The sequence below is a fragment of the Oreochromis aureus genome, linkage group 14 (genome assembly GCF_013358895.1).
Source record: "Oreochromis aureus strain Israel breed Guangdong linkage group 14, ZZ_aureus, whole genome shotgun sequence".
NCBI classification, from domain to species: domain Eukaryota; kingdom Metazoa; phylum Chordata; class Actinopteri; order Cichliformes; family Cichlidae; genus Oreochromis; species Oreochromis aureus.
The window spans coordinates 5,565,252-5,588,734 of record NC_052955.1 but is presented as its reverse complement, the minus strand read 5'-3'; the positions used below and the strand labels follow the sequence as shown (position 1 = coordinate 5,588,734).

At 40.2% G+C, this 23,483-nt stretch overlaps 1 protein-coding gene across 1 annotated transcript in view; it reads left to right on the top strand.

The window, feature by feature from the left end:
- The window catches only part of mark4b (MAP/microtubule affinity-regulating kinase 4b), a 56,027-nt gene that overhangs the window by 19,229 nt on the left and 13,315 nt on the right, over positions 1 to 23,483 (top strand). Inside the window, exons 2-14 of the mRNA XM_031739938.2 lie at positions 3,378 to 3,575; positions 4,579 to 4,632; positions 16,147 to 16,195; positions 16,282 to 16,347; positions 17,532 to 17,602; positions 17,808 to 17,864; positions 18,111 to 18,347; positions 18,800 to 18,919; positions 19,084 to 19,183; positions 19,530 to 19,639; positions 19,930 to 20,119; positions 20,223 to 20,443; positions 21,003 to 21,106. Coding sequence (XP_031595798.2) covers positions 3,378 to 3,575; positions 4,579 to 4,632; positions 16,147 to 16,195; positions 16,282 to 16,347; positions 17,532 to 17,602; positions 17,808 to 17,864; positions 18,111 to 18,347; positions 18,800 to 18,919; positions 19,084 to 19,183; positions 19,530 to 19,639; positions 19,930 to 20,119; positions 20,223 to 20,443; positions 21,003 to 21,106 — 1,577 coding nt within the window. The remainder of the gene's footprint in view (positions 1 to 3,377; positions 3,576 to 4,578; positions 4,633 to 16,146; positions 16,196 to 16,281; positions 16,348 to 17,531; positions 17,603 to 17,807; positions 17,865 to 18,110; positions 18,348 to 18,799; positions 18,920 to 19,083; positions 19,184 to 19,529; positions 19,640 to 19,929; positions 20,120 to 20,222; positions 20,444 to 21,002; positions 21,107 to 23,483) is intronic.

The window sequence follows — 23,483 nt, the reverse complement described above, 5'->3', positions numbered from 1 at the left end:
AAAATGAAGATAGCGTCGCGAGACAAAAGAGAGGGCGTGTCCAGGCATGGCGAGGAGAATAGAGGGAAAGGAGGCAAATTGATTTGTCTGGGGGAAGGGATGAAGCAGAGGAGGGAGAAGAGGAGGTGAAATTAAAGGGGGGAAGGGTGAGGAAGAGGAGAAAATGAAGGAGCACATTTGTTTGGTGGCTATGGTGTTTTAAATATCATGTTCCAACTCTTTAGTTATAATCCTTAAATAAAATATTAGTTTGAGCTTGGACTATTTTGGTCCGAACCTTGATGTGTGTGATCAACATCAGAAAGAGAGATGAAAGAATAACAGCTGAGGGCAATTTTTATTTGTTTTCTGGTGTACTGATAAATGTTGCAGACAGCCCACAATCAAATTTATTCTTCTAAACAATAAATTTGACATTTTGTTTTTTTACATGGTAGTTTAGCTTTTAATTGTATTTTTTTTCACATAGCATATGAGCTAGAAACAACCCCTTTCTTAATTTACAACCAGTTAATTCCCCCCAGGGATGTAGCACATTTCTCAAAAACCTGCTTTTCTCTTTGTCTTTGCTGTTTTGTATTAGAAATATGAGGAAAAATGCCTCAAGTGTTTCAAAAAAATGCATTTTGGAAAGCTAATAAAACCTAAGAATGAAAGTCCACAAAGAGAACGACGAAAAGGAGGCGCGATAAAAGATTTTTGAGTTCTGAGAGATGCAAACAGGTAAAACAGGCTGGGTTTAAAAGGTCCTAACAGCAAATCAGAAATGATCTTAGCAAGCAGAAGACAGACTGAAGTGGAATCACAGATCTTCTTGACTTGAACCTCATCTGTCTGCAGGTTCTTCTTAGGCAACACTTTGGCGGTGACATTGCCTAATCTAGAAATTTACCAGTGATTCACAGAATATATTAATCGTGATATTGCTTCTGTGGAAATATACCAACACGGCAACATTTACCAGATAAAAATGGTATTGGAAATGGTACATTTCCTCAAACCTGTGAAATATGCAAATATGTTCCTGCACTACTGAGTTGGTAGAAACGGGGTCGGTTGTTGAGTCATCTAAAAAAACAGACATGAGTTTTGTAGAAATCTTCGTTTGTTTTTTTTTCTACATCACTCTGGAACTTTTAACATCAATGGTGCTGCATGTCTCTGCAGTTTCTTATTACATGTAGTTTTGAATATTGAGTAATTCTCATTTGTCTAAAAGGTCTCATCTGACAGGGCTGGGCATGAACTTTTTCTGGCACTTCTTCTTTGTAGACTTAAACTTTTTGCTTGTCCAGGCAGAGTTGCCTCTAATCTGGGGTAAAAATGAAAGCAATTCATTTGAATTGAATTTAAAGAAATCAGGTGGGAGAAAAAAATTGCTGCCTCAGATGAGCGGACAGATCTTAATGCCAAACTTTGACATCTGTATGGAGTGCTATGCAATTTATTTGAGCTTTTTCATTTTTAATTGACGGGGCACTGTTTTGGTCCTTTGAAAATAATGCTAATTATCCATGCTTTACATGAAATATCACCCTGTAACACAGTGAGTAATGAACATTTACTTGTTATTTGAAGTTTTCCAAATAAAGCGGTCTATAGCTGGAACATTTCCTGATGGCTTTCAAAGAGAAAAGTAGTGATTTGCTAAAAATAGTGAAAAGTGTAGCGAGTCGCTTTGCAGGAACGACTGAGTCTCATCCGCTGTTGAGTTACAAGGTGAAAACTGATACAACTGTCAGGAAATAAATGCTGCATCATTAATTGATTGTGAAAGTAGTTTGTAGCAAGCAAACAATATTTAATGCCCAGATTTTAGAATAATGTTCACCCTTCATTTTAGATGTTTGTTTTCATTGTAGTCAGGTCAGGTACCTGCGTTTGCCCTGAAGCTTCCTCTGTTTTCTTGTTTCGTTGTACCTCATGTCATCCTTACTGCAGATGGGTATTTATGTGTTCATTCAGTGCTCGGGAAAGCAAATGGAGATATTAAAACTTGAAGTAAAGCGGTCAAATAAAACCGACAGTCAAGCCTGGGAGATAAAACAATAAAGATAGATGATCAGAATACATTTTACTCCAATCGAAATATGAGACATGATCAATATAAAGTCAGTAGAACTTATTCCATTAATGTGCTGACACACAACACCAAAGGCCAATGATAATAAGAGTAGCACTGCACTCAAGTACTCATATTGCTGGAGTAGAGTTGGGTCTGGCTGACACACAGCGTTAGATTTGTCAGACCTATATTACCTGTCTCTCTCTCATCATTGTGAAAAAATGACATAAAGTGCTGGTTGGTTGGCTGTCGCCGTTACCCTGCTGTTTCACCCACTGATCATTTCTTTAAATTCTGTGAAGGGTGATTAAATTCAGACTGTTGTGGTAGTTTTAGATATGAGCATGTTGTGAGTATCAACAGACGCTCGGGGATGAATCAGTTTCCCACCACCATCATTAGGAACACGAGTCTAACGTCACTGACCCTGCAGCCACACATGAGTGTGCTGAATAAAAACACTGAGGGGTGCTGGGTGCTCTTTTTTTTTTTTTTTTCCCCCCAACTTCTGGTGTCTGGTACAGGCATGCAGTTACATAGTCAGTGTCACAAGGTCTCTATAGGCATGGAGATCATTTGGAGCTTGTGACTCTCTTTCACTCTTTCAACATTGGTGCAAGTATGTTAAATATGTTCGGTCTGCAACTAGTTACATTTCCTCGTAAATAATTATTTAGCCAATTAAACGTGAAAAAATACTTAAAAATTCAATAGATATAAAATTTAATAGGTATATTCCATCTACTAGCATTTATTTTCAAGGGAGAGCTGCACAACTAAATTGTGTTTTGCTTGAAAAATGTGTTGTTGTTTTTTTAACCATTTCAGCTCTAATGTTGTTTTTATTTAACGAACTGTGAGTGTGAATCTACTTTCAAGCAAAATTTGTTTTCTCTCATAGTTAGAGAGTATTTGCTCGTTTTAAGGACAAATGGCTTTCATGCTGGTATTATGTGATTTTCGTCAGGTACATTTTTACACAGTTTAGACATGGTTTCTTGTGTACTGGGGAATTTTTGGTAGCCACTCAGTTTTAGTCAAAGTCCAAAAAAATCTGTCAGTGATAGAATATTATTTTCAGAAAGATTTTTTTTCTTTTTATGAGGCTTTTATTTACAAGAGCATAATAAACATTTTTCTGCATAGATTTCTGTCCTCCAAAGTATCATATCTAAGATTTCACATCGGATATAGTTCTTAAGATTCCACTAAACTAAATTGCCTTTCTTTCCTAAAAAAGCTGTGTGTTGTTCATTAAGAAGGAATGGTGTCAGTCACAGTAGTTTATGTATTTATCTCTCTCTTTCTTCAGCATACCTCCCTGTCGGCCAGCCGCTCAGAGAAGGGCACGGGCTGGTCAAGCCGCTCACTTGGTGCCAGATGTCGTAACTCCATCGCCTTGTGTTCAGATGAACAGCCACACATCGGAAACTACCGACTGCTCAAAACCATCGGCAAAGGCAACTTCGCCAAGGTTAAACTGGCGCGACACATATTGACCGGCAGAGAGGTGAGTTCAAAGAAACAAGAAAGAGAAAAAAAACAATGCACAGACAGCAAAAAAAAAATCCTGATAATTATTATGCTGAAGGGCAGTCGTGCACAGCGGCTCATATGAGGCTAAAAGAAAAGAGTTTAGGGGTTGGAGCAGAAGTAAATACTGTAGATCCTTGTAGCGCAGTCAAGGCCTTTAAACCTTTTGAAGAAAGACAGTGTTTGTTTGTTTGTGTGTGTGTGTGTGTGTGTGTGTGTGTGTGTGTGTGTGTACGTCCATGTGTTTAAATACACTGTAGTCTTTCTTCCCATAAAACCCTTGACCTACATTAACTCAGTTGATAACTCAGGGCTCAAGAAACTTTGTGTGTCTGCCACTGGCTTAATCATGTGATAGCTGCTGTTTCCACCCACATAAAGCAGAAGACATATATGGTGGTTTAAAGTAGTACTGCTGTTAAACCTCTTGCTTTATTTAGTAAATTTTAGCTTCTGTGTCTTTTCTGTGTTGTAAAACATGGTGTAGTCTGATCTCTTTGGCCTCATTACAGTCTGTTTTGAGTCACGTGTATTTTCTCATTTAAGACTATTGGATTGTGTTGTGCTTGCTGCAGTATTCCCCAATGCTAAAGATTCTTCAGATTATTCTAGTTCAGGGTTTATTTAGTCCGGAAGCTGGAGTAAACTCATCATCTAAGCATATTTTTCGGTAGCCATCAAGTGTCAGACTGTCTTGTTCAATATGGACACTGAAGTAGCTGATAATAAATACAATTCAAACAAAACAAGCAAATTAATTGATTAAAAAAATAAAACCAGTGGAAATTAGACAGGAAAAGCAAAGGGCCACAGATCGGACTCAAACCACTACATTTCAGCCTTGTGGTATGCGGTCACCAGCTCAACCAGTGAGCTATGCTGGCGTTGAATAAGCCCATTTTTGTTGGGCAAGTGTGATAAATTCTCTGTATTTATTTTGTTTTTGTTTGTTTATTTTTCTGTCTTTTTTTTTCTCCCAGGTTGCAATAAAGATCATCGATAAAACACAACTGAACCCAACCAGCCTTCAGAAGGTGAGTGACATGTTACTGGATCAGCCGGTGTGTATCAGTTTAATGAGCTGGCCACTTAACGTTGAACTGAACTCTAGATTTAATTCATGTACTAAGAGTGTAGGATTTCTTTTCTTTTTAACCTATGTCATCCTCTGTGTGCTTATTTGTGTTGCCTTAGATTAAAACCCTCAGTTGAGCTTTGTGTGCTGTAGTCATCTGACCTTTTACCTTTTTGTTGTTATGCGGTTAAAATGTGAAAAAAACACAAAAGCAACAGTTCAGGGAGGATTTAAGCACTGAGGCATCTGCGTTGGCTTTGTCAGTGGTTGCAGGGAAGATTCGTCTCTCCATCTTCAGCTCTTGCAGTGCTGCTTGATAAAATGCTTGCCTGTCCAGTTTTATGGGTTATTTATATCTTTTGTGAACTCGATATAGTATATTCATTCAAAGAAGCCGGCGAAGCAATGACTTTTGCTTTGTGTCATTGTAATGCATCCGTCACATGTCCACTCAGTCCTCCAGAACAAAGCCGGACAAAGACTTGGAGTAACGTACGTCACTGTATGCTTCCGTGGTGACATTTAGGGTTATGTATTAACTACATGCGTTGCATTTGTGTCCTTAATGAGATTAAACCCTTTCCTGTCTCAGCTCAGACTGCTTGCATCTATTTGTGATTTTGTGTGCGGTGCATGTGTTAATTGAGCGCGATCTAATGAAACAGAATCGACCACTGCCTCAGGGCTGTGTTCTGTTTTCAAGCAGTGAAAGTTGCGGTATTTTCTCATTCAGCTATGATGGTGTTTAATAATGCAGCACTGAAATATTAATGTCTTCACTGAGTGTATGATTTGATTTGATTTTGTTCTTTTTCCCCCCGCATCCTGTAAGTTAAGGTGAACCTCTTAGATAGTTGAGCAGTAAAGTTAATCATTATTCACTGGACCATAGTATCATACCTCCATTGTCATAATATCTAAAGCTTGACTGGGTAGCTGCTGTGATGTCACCCAGTAGTTAATGTGTGAACTTTCACCGTTGACTAACCAATCAGCATACAGAAATATTCCTCCTTTCTGACTCCAGTAATGACCTTAATTTACAAAATTAGCTTCATGTTTTATTCAATAAAACCTGAAATTCGTGACTGAGCCCATAAATCATCAGGAGATTGTTTACCAAGGTCAGAGAGCAGAGGAGCCCAGGGCTGTTTTTCCATAGATTTCTATATGACTGCAAGTGTTTGTGCAACCACATCAATCGCCCCCTGTTGGTCACTTTAAAAAAACAAAATGCAGATTTGAAACACTTAAGCATTGGCTATTTTTTCAGACCCAGAGGCTGCATCCATATTTTTTTACTGCCTATGCGAATGTCGAAGCTAGACTGTGGTTTAGACATTGGTTCGGTTATGGGTTGCATGTACTACTAATATGCGGTTTTCACACGTGAACTCCAGACAGTGGCAGCTGAATCAGCTTTGCTTTCCCACATTTAGCCAGCAGATAGTTAACATTGGATGTTTTCTCACTAATGGAAACAGTTTGATTTAGGTGTGGGTTATTTTGGGACCACTGGCTGTGAATTCACCAGACAATCAATCAGACATCACGTGGACTTAGTAGTATGAAGCTGAAAGGCTCTGGTCTCACATGCAGCTTCACCATTTAATGTCTGAAAATGGCTTAATTAAACGCCTGTAATTTAAAAAATACAATGAGTACTATAAAAAAAATACTATGGGTTGTAAAAAATGCTGCTAGTTTTTGTTTGTCTTGTTCCGGAAATGTTAGTTGGTTAAAGAAATGTGCTACTTATTTCTTCACCTTCAGACATCTGAAGTAGGAAATCATTTTAATAGACTAAAAAAGCAGAGCTGTACCACAAGCTTTTATTTCCCAGCAGGTTTTTCTGGCTCTTCATTTTGTCATTTGCGGGTTTAACCTTGCGTATTTGTGTGATGGACTCAGAGCTGTAAGAACCGTTCCCAGAGTTTAACAAGGGATTTCTTTGTACAGCCTCAACCCTGCTGACCAACCTTTGTCCTTGTTCAATTATGACTTTACTTTATCATGCACTTCACAACAAAAAGCACACTCTCTCACCTCATCTGGATCAATACTGCACCACATACACACATTCAAACTGGCCTATTGATGAATTCTCAGCTGGTTAGGTAACTAGTCCAGGCTAGGTTTGGCTCAACTGATAACACAAAGTTGTGTTATTGGTGACGTATGGTTGTCCATGACTATTGGTCCACTTGGCCTAGATACTGGCCAGGATGACTGATTGATGATGCTGCTTCTCCGCTTGTCAACAAAATGAAAACATACATGTTTGTAAGAAAAGTTAGTTGGTATCCCAATCCAAGTCCTCCTATCAGTAATTAAAGGCGATTACTCTGTAAAATTCGCCAATTTCTTAACAATAATTGGTGAATTTTCTTTTTTGTTTTTCAAAAATGTACATTATTTGTATTTGGTGAAAGATAAATAATTTTATTAGACTGCTGGTGGTTTTCGTTTTGCCTCTGACTAAAACCTTTTTTTCAGGGGCCACAAATAATTCCTCAATGCAGCGAAAAACACTGTGTGAATCTGGGGGATGAATTTGTGTGTTGTGTGTGTCTGCTGGGAACACAGTGCTTTTGCTGAACAGCAGTCATGAGAATGGCCGGGCTTTCTTAGAACAGAAATTGCCTTCGGTTCCGGTGGTGATACGCCGACTTAATCACACCGTTAATCTGCTCTTCATATGTTGAATCTCAGATCCTGGTTTTATAAGGCGTGGTTCAGAGCTGTGTGTGTGTGTGTGTGTATTCTGCAGCCTGGTAGTGGTGTAGTGCTGCATAGCGCAGCTGTATCGGGGCAGGGGCTGCCCGTTACGTCCTGTCCTGTCAGCATTATTGTAGTTGGTGTAGGACACTATGCATGCTGCCAGGTGACACTGTCTCTCTGCATCTCTTTGTCTGTGTCTGTCTGCCACTTTTCCCCTCACTCACTCACTGCCTGTTGCTTTCTCCAGTTATCACTTTCTGTGTGGGCTGAAAAAGTGTTGAATTTCATTCTAAATCAATTTCAATGTTATGTTTATATAATATAAAGCTCCAGCTTATGATAAATTAGTAACAAGCTGAACTTTGTTTGGGTTGGACCAGGGTCCCCAATCTCAGTCCACGAGGGCAGATGTGTCCTTGATCCATCACAGCTGATTTAAATGGATAAATTACCTCCTCAACATGTCTTGAAGTTCTCCAGAGGCCTGGTAATGAGCTAATCATGTGATTCAGGTGTGTTGACCCAGGGTGAGATCTAAAACCTGCAGGGACACTGGCCCTCGTGGACTGAGATTGGGGACCCCTGGGTTGGACAGTTGTGTTGTTAGCAAATATAAAATTTTACTGTTAACGTTTACAGGTGTTCATAACCATAGGGGAAGAACCTTTGGTTCTTTGGTACTTTTCAACAATCTTCACCGCTCAGAACTTCCTAAATACATCAAATATCCACAAGTATCAAAATGTTGGTTTAAAAGAAGACCTTTTATGTGCTGTAATTTGTTTTGATCAGCCAGGTATCACATCTGGTGGTAGGATCTTACCCATGAAGACAGATCAAACATTCAGGGTGCCAGGGTTTCTGTTACTATACGTCATTAAATTGGTGCATTAAATCGAAACTATGATATGTTCATGATATTGATGTTATGATTTTGGCCTTAGATTCTAACTTGAAGTGGTTTTACTGATTCTGAAGATGTCATGTTGGGAGGGCCTGATTGATTTTCCATGGAGTGACACATAAAACAGGAACTTTGTAAATAATGTTTTTCATTATTTTTATGGATAAAAATACATTTTACCAGCTAAATAATGTGGTTCATCAGTTGACATGGTTTAAGTTTGGTGAAATGTCCTTGTGAAACTAGAACATGTCAGAACCTTCACCAATATGTCATCCTTTAAAGGAAAATAAGAAGTAAACACAGCTGTAGCTCAGAGTGAAGAATATTTGTCAATATTAATCAGTCTTTTGTCTTTCATGGAAGATTGATTGATTCGCTTTAGTGTACCTAGTGGAAAAGCACATAATTTGCATTTTAATTTTCATAGCATTAATATTCAAAAGTTGTCGTCTTCACAGTTGAGTTGAAATAGAAACGCGCACCGGCTTCTTCCAACTCCTTCATTCTCTCCACGAAGCTCTTCGCTTCATCTCGGTCTTCCTCGCAGCTCACGCTGCGGTGCCTCAATCTATGTTTTGTCAACTGTAGCTTTATGCCCCACTTACCTCTCTCTTCTCCCCGCTGCTCCAGTTTCTCTTTTTTCTCCTCTTCGTCATCTCTTTATTTTGTTCGCTTTACTGTAACACTGCGTCCCACTTTCTCTGCCTTTCTCCCCGGGCGGTGTGTTGCAGTAGTAGCTCTACTGTAATCACAGCTGTACTCTCTGCCATCTGTAGCTCTACAGTACACTTGTTTAAAACTACAGCGACACCGGCACTGTCATGTAATGAGACTTTAAAAAGCGTATCCTGCTTCTAGAGAACTGCCAAATTTCCACCTTCACTTGCAGCTGACACACAACAGATCAACCACATGACTGATGCAGGCGTGATAAATAAAGGGATTAAAGGAACAGCTTCAGATTTCATCAAAATCAGATGCATATCTGTCCAACTACCTGAACTAACATTGATATATTAATGTGCAGTTAGACAAAAAACATTTAAACACTGCGTCCTAAAACATTATATCCCAGGACATCTTCTTACTATTTTAGATGATTCTAATTTATTTTCAGTTACTCTCTGTGGAGCATTTTGTACCTTTCTTAAGAAAAGTGCTGTCTAAATAAAGTGTGTGGTTATTGTTAATATTATAAATCCGGGTATTATCTTCTGTTGTTGTACCCGCAGGCTGTGGCCTTCAGCAGAGTGCAGATCTCTGCCAGTGTTGCTTCTCTGCAGAGCTTTTCCAAATTACAAAGCTGCACCCTCTGTAAACAGTTTGTTTTAGTTCAAACTTCTAGGTGTTTATGGTCTTAGAAGAGATCGTATAATGAGGTGGAAATCATGATGCCAGACTGAGTGTAGCAGAACATTTACACACATTTAAAACTGCACATTGGCAGGAAAAGAAGAAGGTCTTCCAATGATTTTTAGATGAATCTCCTTGTGAGTTTTTGGCAGTGGACTCCAAACAGTCTTGTGTTTGTGTTCATATCTTTGGGATCTAATAGCAACATACAGGATCAAATGTTATTGTCCTTGTTTCCCCTGTGGTGTGTGTCGTTGGATAATCACCCAGACTATGCAGGGCCCCACAAAAAAGATTGGTGTTACTTTAAGAACAGGAGAATTTTGTGGGCAGCAGCTCAACTTTGTGAGTGTGCAAAAAGTAAAATAACTGTTTGGGCCACTATCTAATGCTGTGAAGTATGTTTTGTCCCTTGCCCAGGCCCCTTTAGCCAGGAGCTAAATTCCAGACAGGCAAACAAAAGAGGCCGTCATGTAGGGATGGGGAGGTGGGGGTGGCTTTGGGGCACTGGAGCAGGAGCAGGGACCCTAAGAAAGACAAGATACAGAGCGCAACTGAAGACAACAGACGGTGTTTGTATAAGACTACATGGGTTATAACAAGCAGATAAAGCCACTGTCCAAAACACACTCTGCTCTGCCTTTGTGTGCATGTGTAATGCCATTATCTGGATTGCTACGCTGCATATTGTCCCTGTGTGGGTGTCTGCGCATAATCATATTGTTGCTGCTGTATGCATTGTTGTTATTGTGCCGGTCTGTGATGGGAATAATTAGACAATAAAGGCAAAGAGGGCGGGCAGACCAAAAGCAGAAGGTTTTGTCACAAGCGCTCTCCCTCCGCTTGCTGTGTCTGGTTTAGACAACATCTATAAAACTATATGTCTCTGTTTTTATTAGAGCTGAGCCAGGATTACTGTGATCTGGGTCAAACACCAAGCAGTAAAAGGCCAGAATTTAACTCCAGCTTCTCTTCATTAATGATTCATCTTCTCTTATCAACAGCCCTGAGAGCTCCGATTACTGCCGTGCATTAAGTGAATGGGGGGACTGGGAGGTGTTCATTTAGTGGGAGCTTTTCCTTCAGGATCAATGATATGCAAGGTCAAACATGTATGCAAATGTTCCCTGGCAATAAGCAAAAGAGGCAAAACCCTTTAGCAGTGCAGCTTATTAGACTGCTCCAAAGCAAGTGTTTGCTTTAAACTGTGCTACACAAGCAGCCACGCATGCTGAAGTGCTTCATTAGCTTCAGGCTTTTTCTCAGATGTCTGACTGGACAAACTGGATTTAAAATGTCTCTAGCAAATCACTTTATCAGGTCCAAAGTTGAGATTGTTTATAGACATGTTTAGTTATCCAGATCTGAAATTATGCTGCTGCTTCTGAGTCCACACACATCAGCTGTTTTCTCAACCTTTAATGCAAAAAACCCAACTTCACCTCGTATAATGACCAAACATTTTGTATACGAGGGGCAGCTAATCAGAAATGAAAGTGGTTACAAGAGCTTGGCCTTAAAGGGGAAGAAACTAAAACACCTTATTCTGAACTGAGGAGCTGCACCAAGATCCAGTACAAGATGAAGAATGATTATTTTGAACTGTGAATCATGCAAAGCTTCTCTAGTGCAATCAGAAAATACAAATATGAAGCTGGACATGAGAAAAAGAAGTTCCCCTTAAGCTAGCAGGCTAAAGTGTCTTTTTAATACATCGGCAGCAACAGTATCTCAGCAAACTGTTGCTAACACATCAGGAACACCAAATGATCTGTAGTGTTTTGTGCACATGGACCGCCTTTGATTGAACTGTGCCGTGCTGAAGGGCAAAATGGCATTAATTGTGTTTTTTGTTTGAAGAGGGCTGGTGCCTAAAAGCCTGTGGGCGTGACACAAATGCAGTTTTTAAATGTGTTTATTTCACGCGGACAGCTCACGGTAATGGATTTCAGTATAAAATAATAAGATGTAAACATGCCAATTTAAGCTGAACTGCAGGTTATGTAAAGCTATGCAAATGACATACAGGGACACAACAGAACACACATAAACACACAGACGATGCATCATGCTAAGTTTTAGAGCGAATAGTTCCCAACAACAGACTGATGTCCATGTTTCACGGGCTCAGGAGCGGGGCTCTCTCATTCAGAGTGTTCACACACTCACAGACAGAGGGTTATTCACAGCAAGTACTCTGACATGGGAGTGGAGAGTTTATTCGTCAACATCATTCTGCTGCTCTTTGTCTTTCACTCTCTTCCCTTTTTTCCCCTCAGATTCTCTGGTCTTGTGATTGGCTTCAGCTGATGAGAGGAAGTGTGTTTTGTGGTTTGAGTTCTTTAGTGTGTTAAACTGTATACCCTGCAGTGGATAGTTGAAGGGGACCGCTATCAATACCTAATTTCTCTATTTCAGCTTGTTTGCTTTCTTTCTGCTCCTTCGCTAACTCTGTGTGTGTTTGTGAGAGCATACTTGTCTGGATGGTTAGGGAGAGAAAACAGACACCCAGCATGGATGAACTGGTCAAAGGTTAATAGACTTGGCAGACCAGACACATGAATCAAAAGTGTGCAGTACTCCTCACATTATGAGAAAGAGACAAGTAAAAATCTGCAGCAGTGGGTCATTAAGTTGCTTAGTGTAAATCCTCAGAAAAGCAACACTGAATTCTGTTTCCTGGCAAGGAGAGAGAAATAAAGGGTAACAAAAAATACAGAATTGCATTTAAAAAGAAAATAAAGCTGCTTAGAAAAACAAGGAGAAGGCAGGGAAAATGAAGGCTGCATTCAGAATGCAGATTAATTTCCCGTATAAATATTTGCATTTGGCGAACAATTCGCTTTCTAAACCTGAAAATTTTAGACCCAAAATCAATATTTTGCTATAAAAGGACCACATATGGCAGTAGCTGTCGGTCTGTGTCTTCGCATGTGTTTGGCATTTCATGACTTCCCACAATCCCCTGGGCAGCAGGAGATCCAGGCCCAGGGATTATTACCTGGGTTTGCATGGCAACTGTGACGCGGAGCCATCACCGTGAGAGAGAACCAGGAAGTGATTAAAGGGAGTATGAATTTAGGAAGGCACACAAATATTGAAATTAATTATGCATTTAATCACAATCTAAAAAAAACTTTATAAACATTACACTAATTCTTAGTAATCTTCAAAATGGACCTAAAGTGCAATAAGAATCTTCATTATTGCCTCTACAGCAGCACGAGCTGAGGATTAAATGGATCAATACTGGTGACTCAACAATTTCCTGGCCAGCTGCTAAAGTCTCCTTTCACACATACCCCATTTTGGAAACAATTCCCAGATGTCATTCACATCTTTAAAAATGCAACATCTCAGCAAGCAGTGCTCACAGATTGATTTCTCACTTAAAAGACCGAGCAGGCAAGAAAAAGGAGAGAAAATGTGGGAGACCGAGGGTTAGTTGAGTATGGAGGAGAAGGAGAGAGGTGAATGAGTGTACTGGTGAGGGAGGACAGGCTTAACTGATAATACTTCTTAAAGCTCAGATGAACAGCTGATGCACCGTGCACCTAATTCAATTACACACACTCCCACTGGACCCACTGTGTCTGTGTTTATGACAATGCAGCTTCCCATTTTAGGAGCACAGGATAGATAAAAAATTTAACAGAAGAAGAGAAACTCGTGTTAATAACACATTAGAAGCCAGAGAACATCCTCTGTGGTTCTTATGTGTGAATGCTTCTCCTACACAGCGTGGCTCTTTGCCACACATGTTCACATCTGAGAGCTGTTTCTTCAAGTCGTTAATACAAATCAGTTAACAGTTGCATTTCATTATCTTTTGATTAGTCTGTCATGTTTCTTTTTCAATCAGTTAGTGTCACAGCCTTGGTTTTATCTTAAGGTGACTTATTCTGTGTGACCAAGGATCCAAAACTCCAAAAGAAGTGAAATTTCAGACGTGTTTATGATTTAGTGTTATTAGGTGTTTTATTGCTTTTTATTCATATTAATGCTTTCTGTTTTATGTCTTCTTTTCCTGTTGTTTTCAACTCAGTTTAATGTCATTGCATCTTGTTTTTTCCTTCAATATCTGACTTTCTGTTTGACATTCATATCCAGTTCTTCCTGTGTGTCAAAGCGTAAACTCTTAAATTAGTTTTAACAGTGCAAGCGCACCACTTCTTGCATCTTGGCTGTTAGCTCTTTGTCACACTTTTGACCAATCGACACCAAACAGGAAGCTTCTGTGTTGGCTGCTCTAATGCGAATCGGTCTGTGAGAGGACGTCTTCTTATGTAGGCAAACCAAAGTGTTTATTTTCTTCTGGGTCCACTGGCTACGAGGAATCTCTCCGATCATGTTGAGAAAAAACAACCACAGGTACAGGCATGTAAAGCACTGCTGCCTCAGGTGACTGTAATGTCGTCGGGGAATGGTTTTTATTGCAATGTGAAAAAGCAAATTCCTGGAACACATGTCTGTGTAGGCTCTCAGTCTACCAGGTCAAGTAGTCTTGAGAGCTTAACACCTTGGCTCATGTGAAGACTCAGATGATTGATAGTGGGTCGATGACCCTCAGGACCACCTCTAAAGGGGACAACCCCGACTACGGGCTAAATACTTGAGACTCTCAATGATTTGTTTTTAGTAAACCAGCCTGCTGTAAAATTGAATTTCTGTGAGTCTGCAGCGTATGTAGATAAATGTATACCGACTAATCCCAGGATTTACTGGATAAATAATGGTTTTAAATTGGGAATTTTTTTTTTTTATTTCTTGTAAGTAAGCCAATGTCTGTTAAAGATTTATGTGTAGAAGCCCATTGTTTAGTGTGTAATATGACGGTACTGTGGAGACTTGTCACAGTAGCTGTTTTTCTGTTTCAAATGTCTTTGCAAACAACCTGCTGTCTATACAATAGCTTTAAGTATTCACGTTCTGTGTCCAGGGCAAAGCCAAGGGCGAGCCAAAATTTAAAATTATACGTGTATTCATATTTGCAGAAAATAGTCGGTATGTCATCTGAAATATCCTTCGTTTAACTATGTATTGTTAGATGAGAAAATGCAGAGATTCCAGCAGAAACAGATGGAATTATAAGCCTGAAGATGACGTGAAAACATGAGTGGCATTGGGTTTTCTGTTCGATGAAAAGTCAGAGAGTGAGAGGGCGAGATAAGGGAGGAGCGTGTTTCCCAGGGCAGCTGAGGTTCTGCGACCAGAATGAAGGCATCGGAGCATTCCTGTTTTTGTATTCTGGTTCTTTTCACTGGCTTTTCTCTCTGTCTTTTGTTCTTTTTCCATGCTTTCACTTTTTTCACTCATGTGTAATATTTTCTCAAAGAATTTTTAATGAGGCAGGTTTGCGGCAGCGCTCTGAAGATGGAAAATGACACAAACACTCATATATATGTTTCTATACCTCTGTTTAGTTTATCGTGTTTTCTTGGCTTCACTGAAGCACTCCTGTCAGTGAAGCCCCATTCCCCCTTCATAGGTAGAATCTCTCATTTTGTCACAAATAACAAAATGAAGCCTAACTGATGATTGATGAATGGAGTTAATTGCATTTGTTCAGTGTGTAGGTGGTTTGTTTGAAGTTTTCTCTGATGTTGATTCATTTCTGTGGTGAAATGTGTTTTAAAAAAAATGTATGACTCGCCATTGGGATGTCTCGCTGTGAGTCCTGGCACTTTCTCTCTGTAATCTTTTAAATGGTGTTCACAGTCAAATGCATTACTTTAATGAGATGGAAGGAAAAAGAGAGAGAGAGAGGGTGATTGCATAAGAGTGGCAGGATGAGGCAGCAGTCTGGAGCTCAGTGATGGATTGGGAGGGGGGTAGGGAGGGTCCTCAGGGAAAGCCACCCTGGAGAGGAGGCCTTATTGTCAGCCTAGCATCAGTGGGACGCTCCCTTGGGTGACCCTGGGGACTAGAGGTGGTCAGAAAGATGAGCGTCTGTGTGTGTGTGGGTGAGGAGGGATAAGATGAATGATGGGAGCAGTATATACACCAGCTGTGAACTGTATGAACTAACTGTTCATTTGGAGAATAAATTAGAGTAATGATGGATATACCTGAATTCCTGCCCTTTTCTTGACCCGAACTCAATTCAACTACAAACAAAATAAGCGTCCTACTTTGAAAGAGATTCAGATGTAGATTAAATTCATCCAGTTTGATGTAGTTTTAAGTGCTGTCTTCTTTTATAACTTTATTATTGTGAAATCTATAAAAAGCCAGATTAAAAATAGCTGCGATTCTGACAGTTTCCTCTGTATCCTCATTAAATGTGTGTTGTCTCTATGATGGGTTAAACGGTTCATTTAAAATTAATAAAGCCATATTTTATTTTGTGTTCTTCCACAAATAATCAACTCCTACTTTGGTATTATTTTCATCCCACGATTGACCAAAAGCAGCAGTTTAAATGACCTTCATCCTTTACATACCTTTGCATCATGTATCCATTTGAGATTTGTCTTTCTTGCTCCTGTTCAGGTGTTTCGAGAGGTACGCATCATGAAAACTCTGAACCATCCAAACATAGGTGAGTCAACTCACACAACTTTTTGTTGTATATGTATCTTTGCACAATGACCTTTGCACTAACGTCTTTTTCTCTGTGTATTACAGTCCAGTTATTTGAGGTGATTGAGACAGAGAAGACACTTTACCTGATCATGGAGTACGCTAGCGGAGGTGAGTGACACCATCACCTCCCTCATCTGCATTGCCAAGTATAGATTTGTGCCAATTAGCTTCATTACTTCTGAACTGTACAGTCCAACCAAAGAGATGATTAACTTAGGGTATATACTCCGTTTGCATTAGTGAGGTCTTGCTTTACTACTTTAATGTTTTCTCCTCCGTCTTTTTTGGAGCTGTTCTTCTATTCAGCAGTTTCCCAGGCACTAATCTATTTTTGCAGCGTCTTTATTTTTCTTTCTTCTGTCTTCGCGATCCCTTAATCTCTCTTCGCTGCTCTCTCTGTATGTTGTGTGATCTCTTACTTCCAATGCCTAATAAGGAGGCATCAGCTCACCAGCCGACATGCAGCTCACATCAGCTCAGCCTCAGCCTGCTTCATTGTTTAACAAATTAAATGTTTAGAGGGAGGACAGGCAAACAAAAGGATTTCATACTTTGTTTCCTGAATATAATGTGTCCAAGTACTTTGCATATATTATGTTTTTCATGTATCTTGCCCTAGAAATATAGCAATCACATTTTATTTTCCTCTTACCCACCCACCTCTGCATACACATGCACTGGCTGATTTTAAATTCTGACATTTATAATATTGCTGCAATTAAGTTTTTATTATTTGAATATGGCCATAAATGCTCTAAAACAGGAGTTGGCCCAGGGTCCAAAACCGGCCTGCCAAAGGGCTCTTTGGATGGATCTGCAATGTGTGACAATTGCTAAATTTAATAACTCGAATTAATAACTTTGTACAAAAAAACTTTTGTGATGTTTTAAATACACTGATGCTGCTTTTGGTCCCTTTTTCTCAAGGAGTCACTACAGCAGGAAACGACACATTTGATTTGTCCAATTTTACAAATCTTTTCCCCTCCTGATGCAACCCTAAAGGGATTTTTGTCTCCTTCTGATTTTGAACCAAATGTTGTTTGGCACATTTGTAAACCCACTCACTATAATCCTCAAATTTTATTGCAGTCTAATGATAGTAGATTGGGAATGTTGAAAAAACTGAGAACTATTTAAGTAATGCTAATTTTCTTTTTAATCATTCTTAATCTTTGTAGATTGGTGGTTCATTAAATAAGAACAATGCCTTTAACAGTCCGACTGACGACTTGGCGACTTCCACGCCCACTTTAAATACATTTCAAATGTTTTTCTTTGGGTTTTTTAAGGGGAAGTGTTCGACTACCTCGTGGCTCATGGCAGAATGAAGGAGAAAGAGGCCAGAGCCAAGTTCAGACAGGTCAGTGAAACTCCACAGCTGGCCTCACCTGCATGTCTGAGTTTGTCACAGCCCTAAACCTGATGCACAACTAGACTTTCAGTTTTAAATAATTTATCAATTTATTTATGAATTTAGTTTGGAAAGTGGGCATTGAGCTCGTAGTGTAGGAGCCATTCATTTGAAAGAACAACAACTAACTCATTTTGTATTTCTGCCGCCTCAGATTGTTTCAGCGGTGCACTACTGTCATCAGAAGAACATTGTTCACAGAGACTTGAAGGTGATTACCCAGTATCTTGGCACAAAATATTAAAAGTCTTCCTTTTAGATAAGAACTCTTAAAGATGTCTGTGTCCATTATTTACAGGTAACTGAATTACCTGAAATATTTTACTTAAAGCTGCAAAGCTTAATTTAGGCACAAAGTGTCTTATATAGATTCAAAATAATAATCAGTTATACATGATAGAGTTCATGCACTTTGTCTGTATTCAGAGTTTTCTGCTGTCTACCATGTTTGCTGCAGGCGGAGAACTTGCTCCTAGACGCCGACTCCAACATCAAAATAGCCGACTTTGGCTTCAGTAATGAGTTCATGGCGGGTAATAAACTGGACACGTTCTGTGGCTCCCCGCCCTATGCTGCCCCGGAGCTCTTCCAGGGGAAGAAGTATGACGGTCCAGAGGTGGACATCTGGAGCCTGGGGGTAATTCTGTACACGCTTGTCAGCGGGTCCCTGCCCTTTGACGGACAGAACCTAAAGGTGGGTGACATCAGGCCAGGGTTTTTCAGATTGAAATGTCACTTGAGGTGACTCAGAGCTTACAGCCTTATCTGTTTGATTTTTTTTTTCTCTTCATTTATTTTTTATTTTTTGAGAATAATCCACCATGGAGATGTTTTTGTTCATTAATTTAGATACAGTCATGTGCCTCTGAAGCCCAGATTATTAGAGAAATTTAAACAGTTTTGCAAAAACTAATTAACCTTGTAGTTTACATTTACAATGTTAACTAGTTTTAATTTGTCTGAAGTCATTATAAATAGCTCTTAATCGCAGTTCTCTCTACATTTAGCCCATTTACAGCTGCAGGATCACATAATGGACAATTATGAAAAAACAATAAACTTCCATTTAATTGTGTTATTGTTTTTTTTATGTCTTTGTGCACCTGTAGTTTAAACTAATGGTGTCCGGATGTGTGTTGTGTTCAGGAGCTGCGAGAGCGTGTTTTGAGGGGGAAATATCGCGTGCCCTTCTACATGTCAACGGACTGCGAGGGAATCCTGCGCCGCTTCCTGGTCCTCAACCCCACCAAGCGCTGCTCGCTGGAGGTGAGGACAGGTTTATTGCACATTTAGTGAAATAAATCCAAGGCGCATACACAGAAAATATCAAAAAGAAAATATAAATGTCAGATTTGTAATGTTTTTTTTTTTTAATCAAACATAGCAATTTTAAGCTTTCTGTGTTTTCTCTCATTTTCTTTCATGACTAGCAAATAATGAAAGACAAGTGGATTAATATTGGCTATGATGGCGATGAGCTGAAGCCCCACATGGAGCCTGTGGAAGACTTTAACGATACCAGCCGCATTGGTGAGACATATCTTAATCACTAATATATTTTCTTAATAATTTAGCATTAAATGATATCTTTTCATGAGGTCACTGAAATGAAGGGTTAAAGAAATATTCAGTAAGGTCCTATAGGCAGAGTTTTTATCCCTAAACCTTTGGAGGCATTCCTCTTTATTTAGTGGGAGGTTAAGATAAAAAATAATAGTGGGTGCCTTGATATTCAACAGTGGCCTAATTTTAAGCTTTTGAGGAAACTGTGCAGTATGATGTAAAATGTCAGTACAATGTTACCAATTAGCACCATAATTTTAAACTGTCCAGAACGTTTCGTTGTACAGAAGTTCAGAAGTATTTCTTGTTTTAGATGTGATGATTGGGATGGGATTCACCAGAGAAGAGATCAGAGACGCGCTGGCCAATCGAAAATACAATGAGCTCACTGCCACATACCTGCTGCTGGGGCGCAAGACGGAGGTAAATCGTTTCTTTTGCTCCTGACCTTACGATGAAGATGTTAATACGCTGTCATGGTTAATACTTAGATATTATTACATAGCAGTAAAACAGGGTTGAGAAGATAGTTTTGGTGCCATCACTTCTTAATTTGTTTACAGTTGTGATGTGCTACAGTCATGACACCCAGACTAATTAAGACTGACATATGAACTGGCCTCTGTTGCTCTCGGTTGATGAAGATCAATGATCGAGTCCAGTCACGTTGTAATTTTATATCGTTTGTGTGTCTGTGCATGTCTGTATCTCAGACGGAGGTCGCTGACTCTCGGTCTAGCAGCACTTTAAGTCTGGCTCGAATCCGGCCCGGCACCATCACCAACGGAACAAGCAAGCACTCCACTTCTTCTTGCTCCTCGGGTGCACAGTCTTCCTCTTCTGGCCATAAGGCACAGCGCAGTGCCTCCACGTACCACCGCCAGAGACGACACTCTGATTTCTGTAAGGCAAAATACCGAGACTGATGACTTTTATTTGTTTCTATTCATCTTGAGACTTTGAAGCATCATAAATTTAGCTCACTGAGAACCCTTTGCTCCGTTAGGCGGTCCAGCTGTTCCAGGATCAACACACCCCAAACGAAGTCCCAGCGGTGTAGCTGAAGGGGCGGGGCTTAGAGAGGAGCGGCTGTCGATACGCAAGCCAAGCACCAACACTGTTGGCTCCCGTAGCATCCCCACCCCCTCCAGTCCCATGGTTAGCTCTGCTCACAACCCAAATAAAGCTGAGATACCTGACCGGCGTAAGGAGGTTAACTCAACCACGGTAAGACCAAAAGGTTTATGTGCGGGTGGGAGGAACCATCTAGTGAATCCAATCTGTCACTTTTTGACCCCTTATCAATACAACAGATGGCAGAGCCCTAACAGTCCACCTAATCCAATTAGTTCAGATTACAGCCCTTTAAGGCTACGTTAAAATAAATATAATGGGAACCAAAAGTAAAATATCTTCCACAGACAGGAGAGAATCAGAGCAGTAACTAAAACTATTACATGTTTTGAGATAAATCATCAGATTAGAGATTAAACATGAGAAATGAAGAGCATAGTGTGCATGCAAAGGGATGAAAACTGCAGTCAGAATAATCTGAGATTAACTCTTTAATGTTCTCCACGGCAGATACAGGCAGAGCTCAGAGGTATCAGAGGTCAATCCAGGGCAATCTTTGTTTTCAGATAATCTCAGCTAGTAGTGCAACTTTTTCCTGAATTTCATTAGTTTTGCAGCTCTTTGCTTTGAGAGGTAAAGCATGATCTAAGAGTCTGTTTTATTTGTGTCATAGTTGATTTCACTAAATTTACAGGCTTTTTTTCTCCTCCAGAATAACATCCCTGCTAGTGCTATGACTCGAAGGAACACGTATGTGTGCACAGACCGATCCAATTCTGATAGACACGCCCTGCTACAAAACGGCAAAGAAAACAGGTGAGAGTTGGAAATGTGTATAAGAAGTATAAGATCCACTCAGGGGTACAAATGAAATCTTTCAAAAAGCAGACAATTTGTTTCTTCTTTATTTCCCAAGAGGCCTCTTCTGAAATCATTTTAAAAGGGGGCAGATTAGCTTTATTTGCGTGCATTTGGACCACATTCAGTAGCATTCGTGTATATCAATATATTTATTAGTAGAACACAGCCCGATAAATCGCCTGGCACTTCAAACCTCAAGATCAGAATTTTGTTTAAATATGATAAAAATCTCTGGCTTACATTGATAGACTGTTAGGTCTGGACAGCTACACCCTCAGCTCAGTTCAGACAGCTCTAAATTACACCCATTCTGTCCCTGAAGAGCCTTAAAGGCAGTGAGTTAAGTATAGAATTGAAGCTCAGGCTGGTGATTAAATGGCTGGTTTCGCTGGCACATTGCATCTTCACATTGCATCTATTTTAACTATTTTTAACACTTTCGGAAATGCATTTGTATTAATTGCAAGTACAGTGGAGCATGTCACTGTGATAAGTTTTGTAAAGACTGGTTTGACTGGTACAGCTTGTCCCCTTTTAGCACAAAGCTTAGCATGTTCTGGGCTATGCGTGTTTCTCACACACATTTTGTCTCTTCAAGACAGGATGAAGGGCTTAACACTGCACATCAGTGGCTTTGTCTTTGTTCTGTGTGCAGCTCTGTGTACCCAGTGTGAACTGTCTGTTGTTACGACAGATGGTTGTCTCCTTGTCAGTCTCTGAGCATGGCAGTCACCGTCCCCTCTCTTGCTGTGTCTGTCTCACTCTACTTCACTCTCTTTCTCTTTTCCTGTGGTCACTTTCTCACTTTCAGTCTGTCTGCCCTGTTTTCTGCCCCTCTGTCTCTTTATCATGCTTTAATTTTGTCTCTCAGAGGGAGAGCCTGAAGGTTTCTGTCTGCTGTCTGACCTCCAGTAAAAAAAATTCTGCACAGATGGGGCAGTTAGGGGTAGGCCAGGCGAAGGGTGTATCAAGTGCATACGAGTTTTCAGATCTTAGTCAATGAAATCAGTGCACAAAACATGAATGAAGTGTTTGTGCAAACCATTTTTGGTAAGAAGGGGTGTCATATGATGGCAACAAAGAAGTAGTGAATGTTGGTATGAAAAAAATGCCAATAGTGTGACATCAGTAAACTGCACAAACGTGTCTACCTACCATCATGCTTTTCAAGATAGATACGAGGAAGAGGGTTAAAAAAAAATATCATCAACTAGTGATTTGGATGAAATGCTGAATCACTGCTGTTCAGGAGACGCTTACTCTCCTGTGAGCAGAGAAGACGACACACCCCACACTGTTCGATTCAGGCATTGCACCGAGGCAGCATCCTCTGCTGTAGCTCGCCATTATGATTTAACAGGTGGTGTTAGAGCGTACGGGATAAATGTCTGCTCTAAACAAAGGAAGGTTGAGGAGAAGAGAAAGCACAGGGGGGAGGAAGAGACGGGAGAGGAGGTGAACAGGAGGGAGCAGCAGGATGAAGTGAGGACTGGCGTTGCACCAACATAACCCTCCATTTGCCTCAGAGGCCTTGTCAATGTGATGCCATGCCAGAGTGGTTGATGGGAAAATCACGTGCATGGAAGAACAAACACACACGCACAAATTGTACATGAAAACTGTCTAACCTGTAGTCCTAAAAGATCAGAATAAAAGCCCAAAATACTGAGCATGTTCGGTACTTGAATTTGTGTAACTGTTCGTTCGTTGATTGCCTACATCAGGTCCTCGCACCGAGCTCAAACTATGTGTGCAGAAGCTGTTTTCACAAATGCACTACAGCCCTGAACATTTCAAGGTCTCACCTAACAGAAGTGCACGTGAGAGCACAAATATCTGATGCAGTCAGATCGAATATTAGCTGATTTCTAACCTGCCAGCAACCAAGTACATCGGATTCTGGGGATTGATGTGTGACCAGGGCGGGTAATAGCTGAGTGCATTTACAGCTAGCAAGTGGGCATCATGTGTCCTGCCTCCTGCACGCTCTACCAGGGCAACTCCCTTACCTAAAGCACACAAAGTATTTGCAGTAATGACAAAGCATTAGGCGGGTCATTTCCTGGGGCGTGCTACATGTGAGAAAGGAAAGCTGTGTCCCGGATTCCTCAGAAGCTGTCCAAAGTTCATGTTTGAGGTCAGCTTGTGATAAGACTGGAAGATAAGGGACATTATCAGGACATAATGCAGATGCTCTTTGGTATATGAAAAGAGAAATGGGTCAGCTGTAATAATCCATGTATACATTAAAAACAGAAATCAGAGTTCCTCAAACTCAGGGATGTCAAACTTATTTTACATTGTGGGCCACATACAGCCCATTTTTATCTTA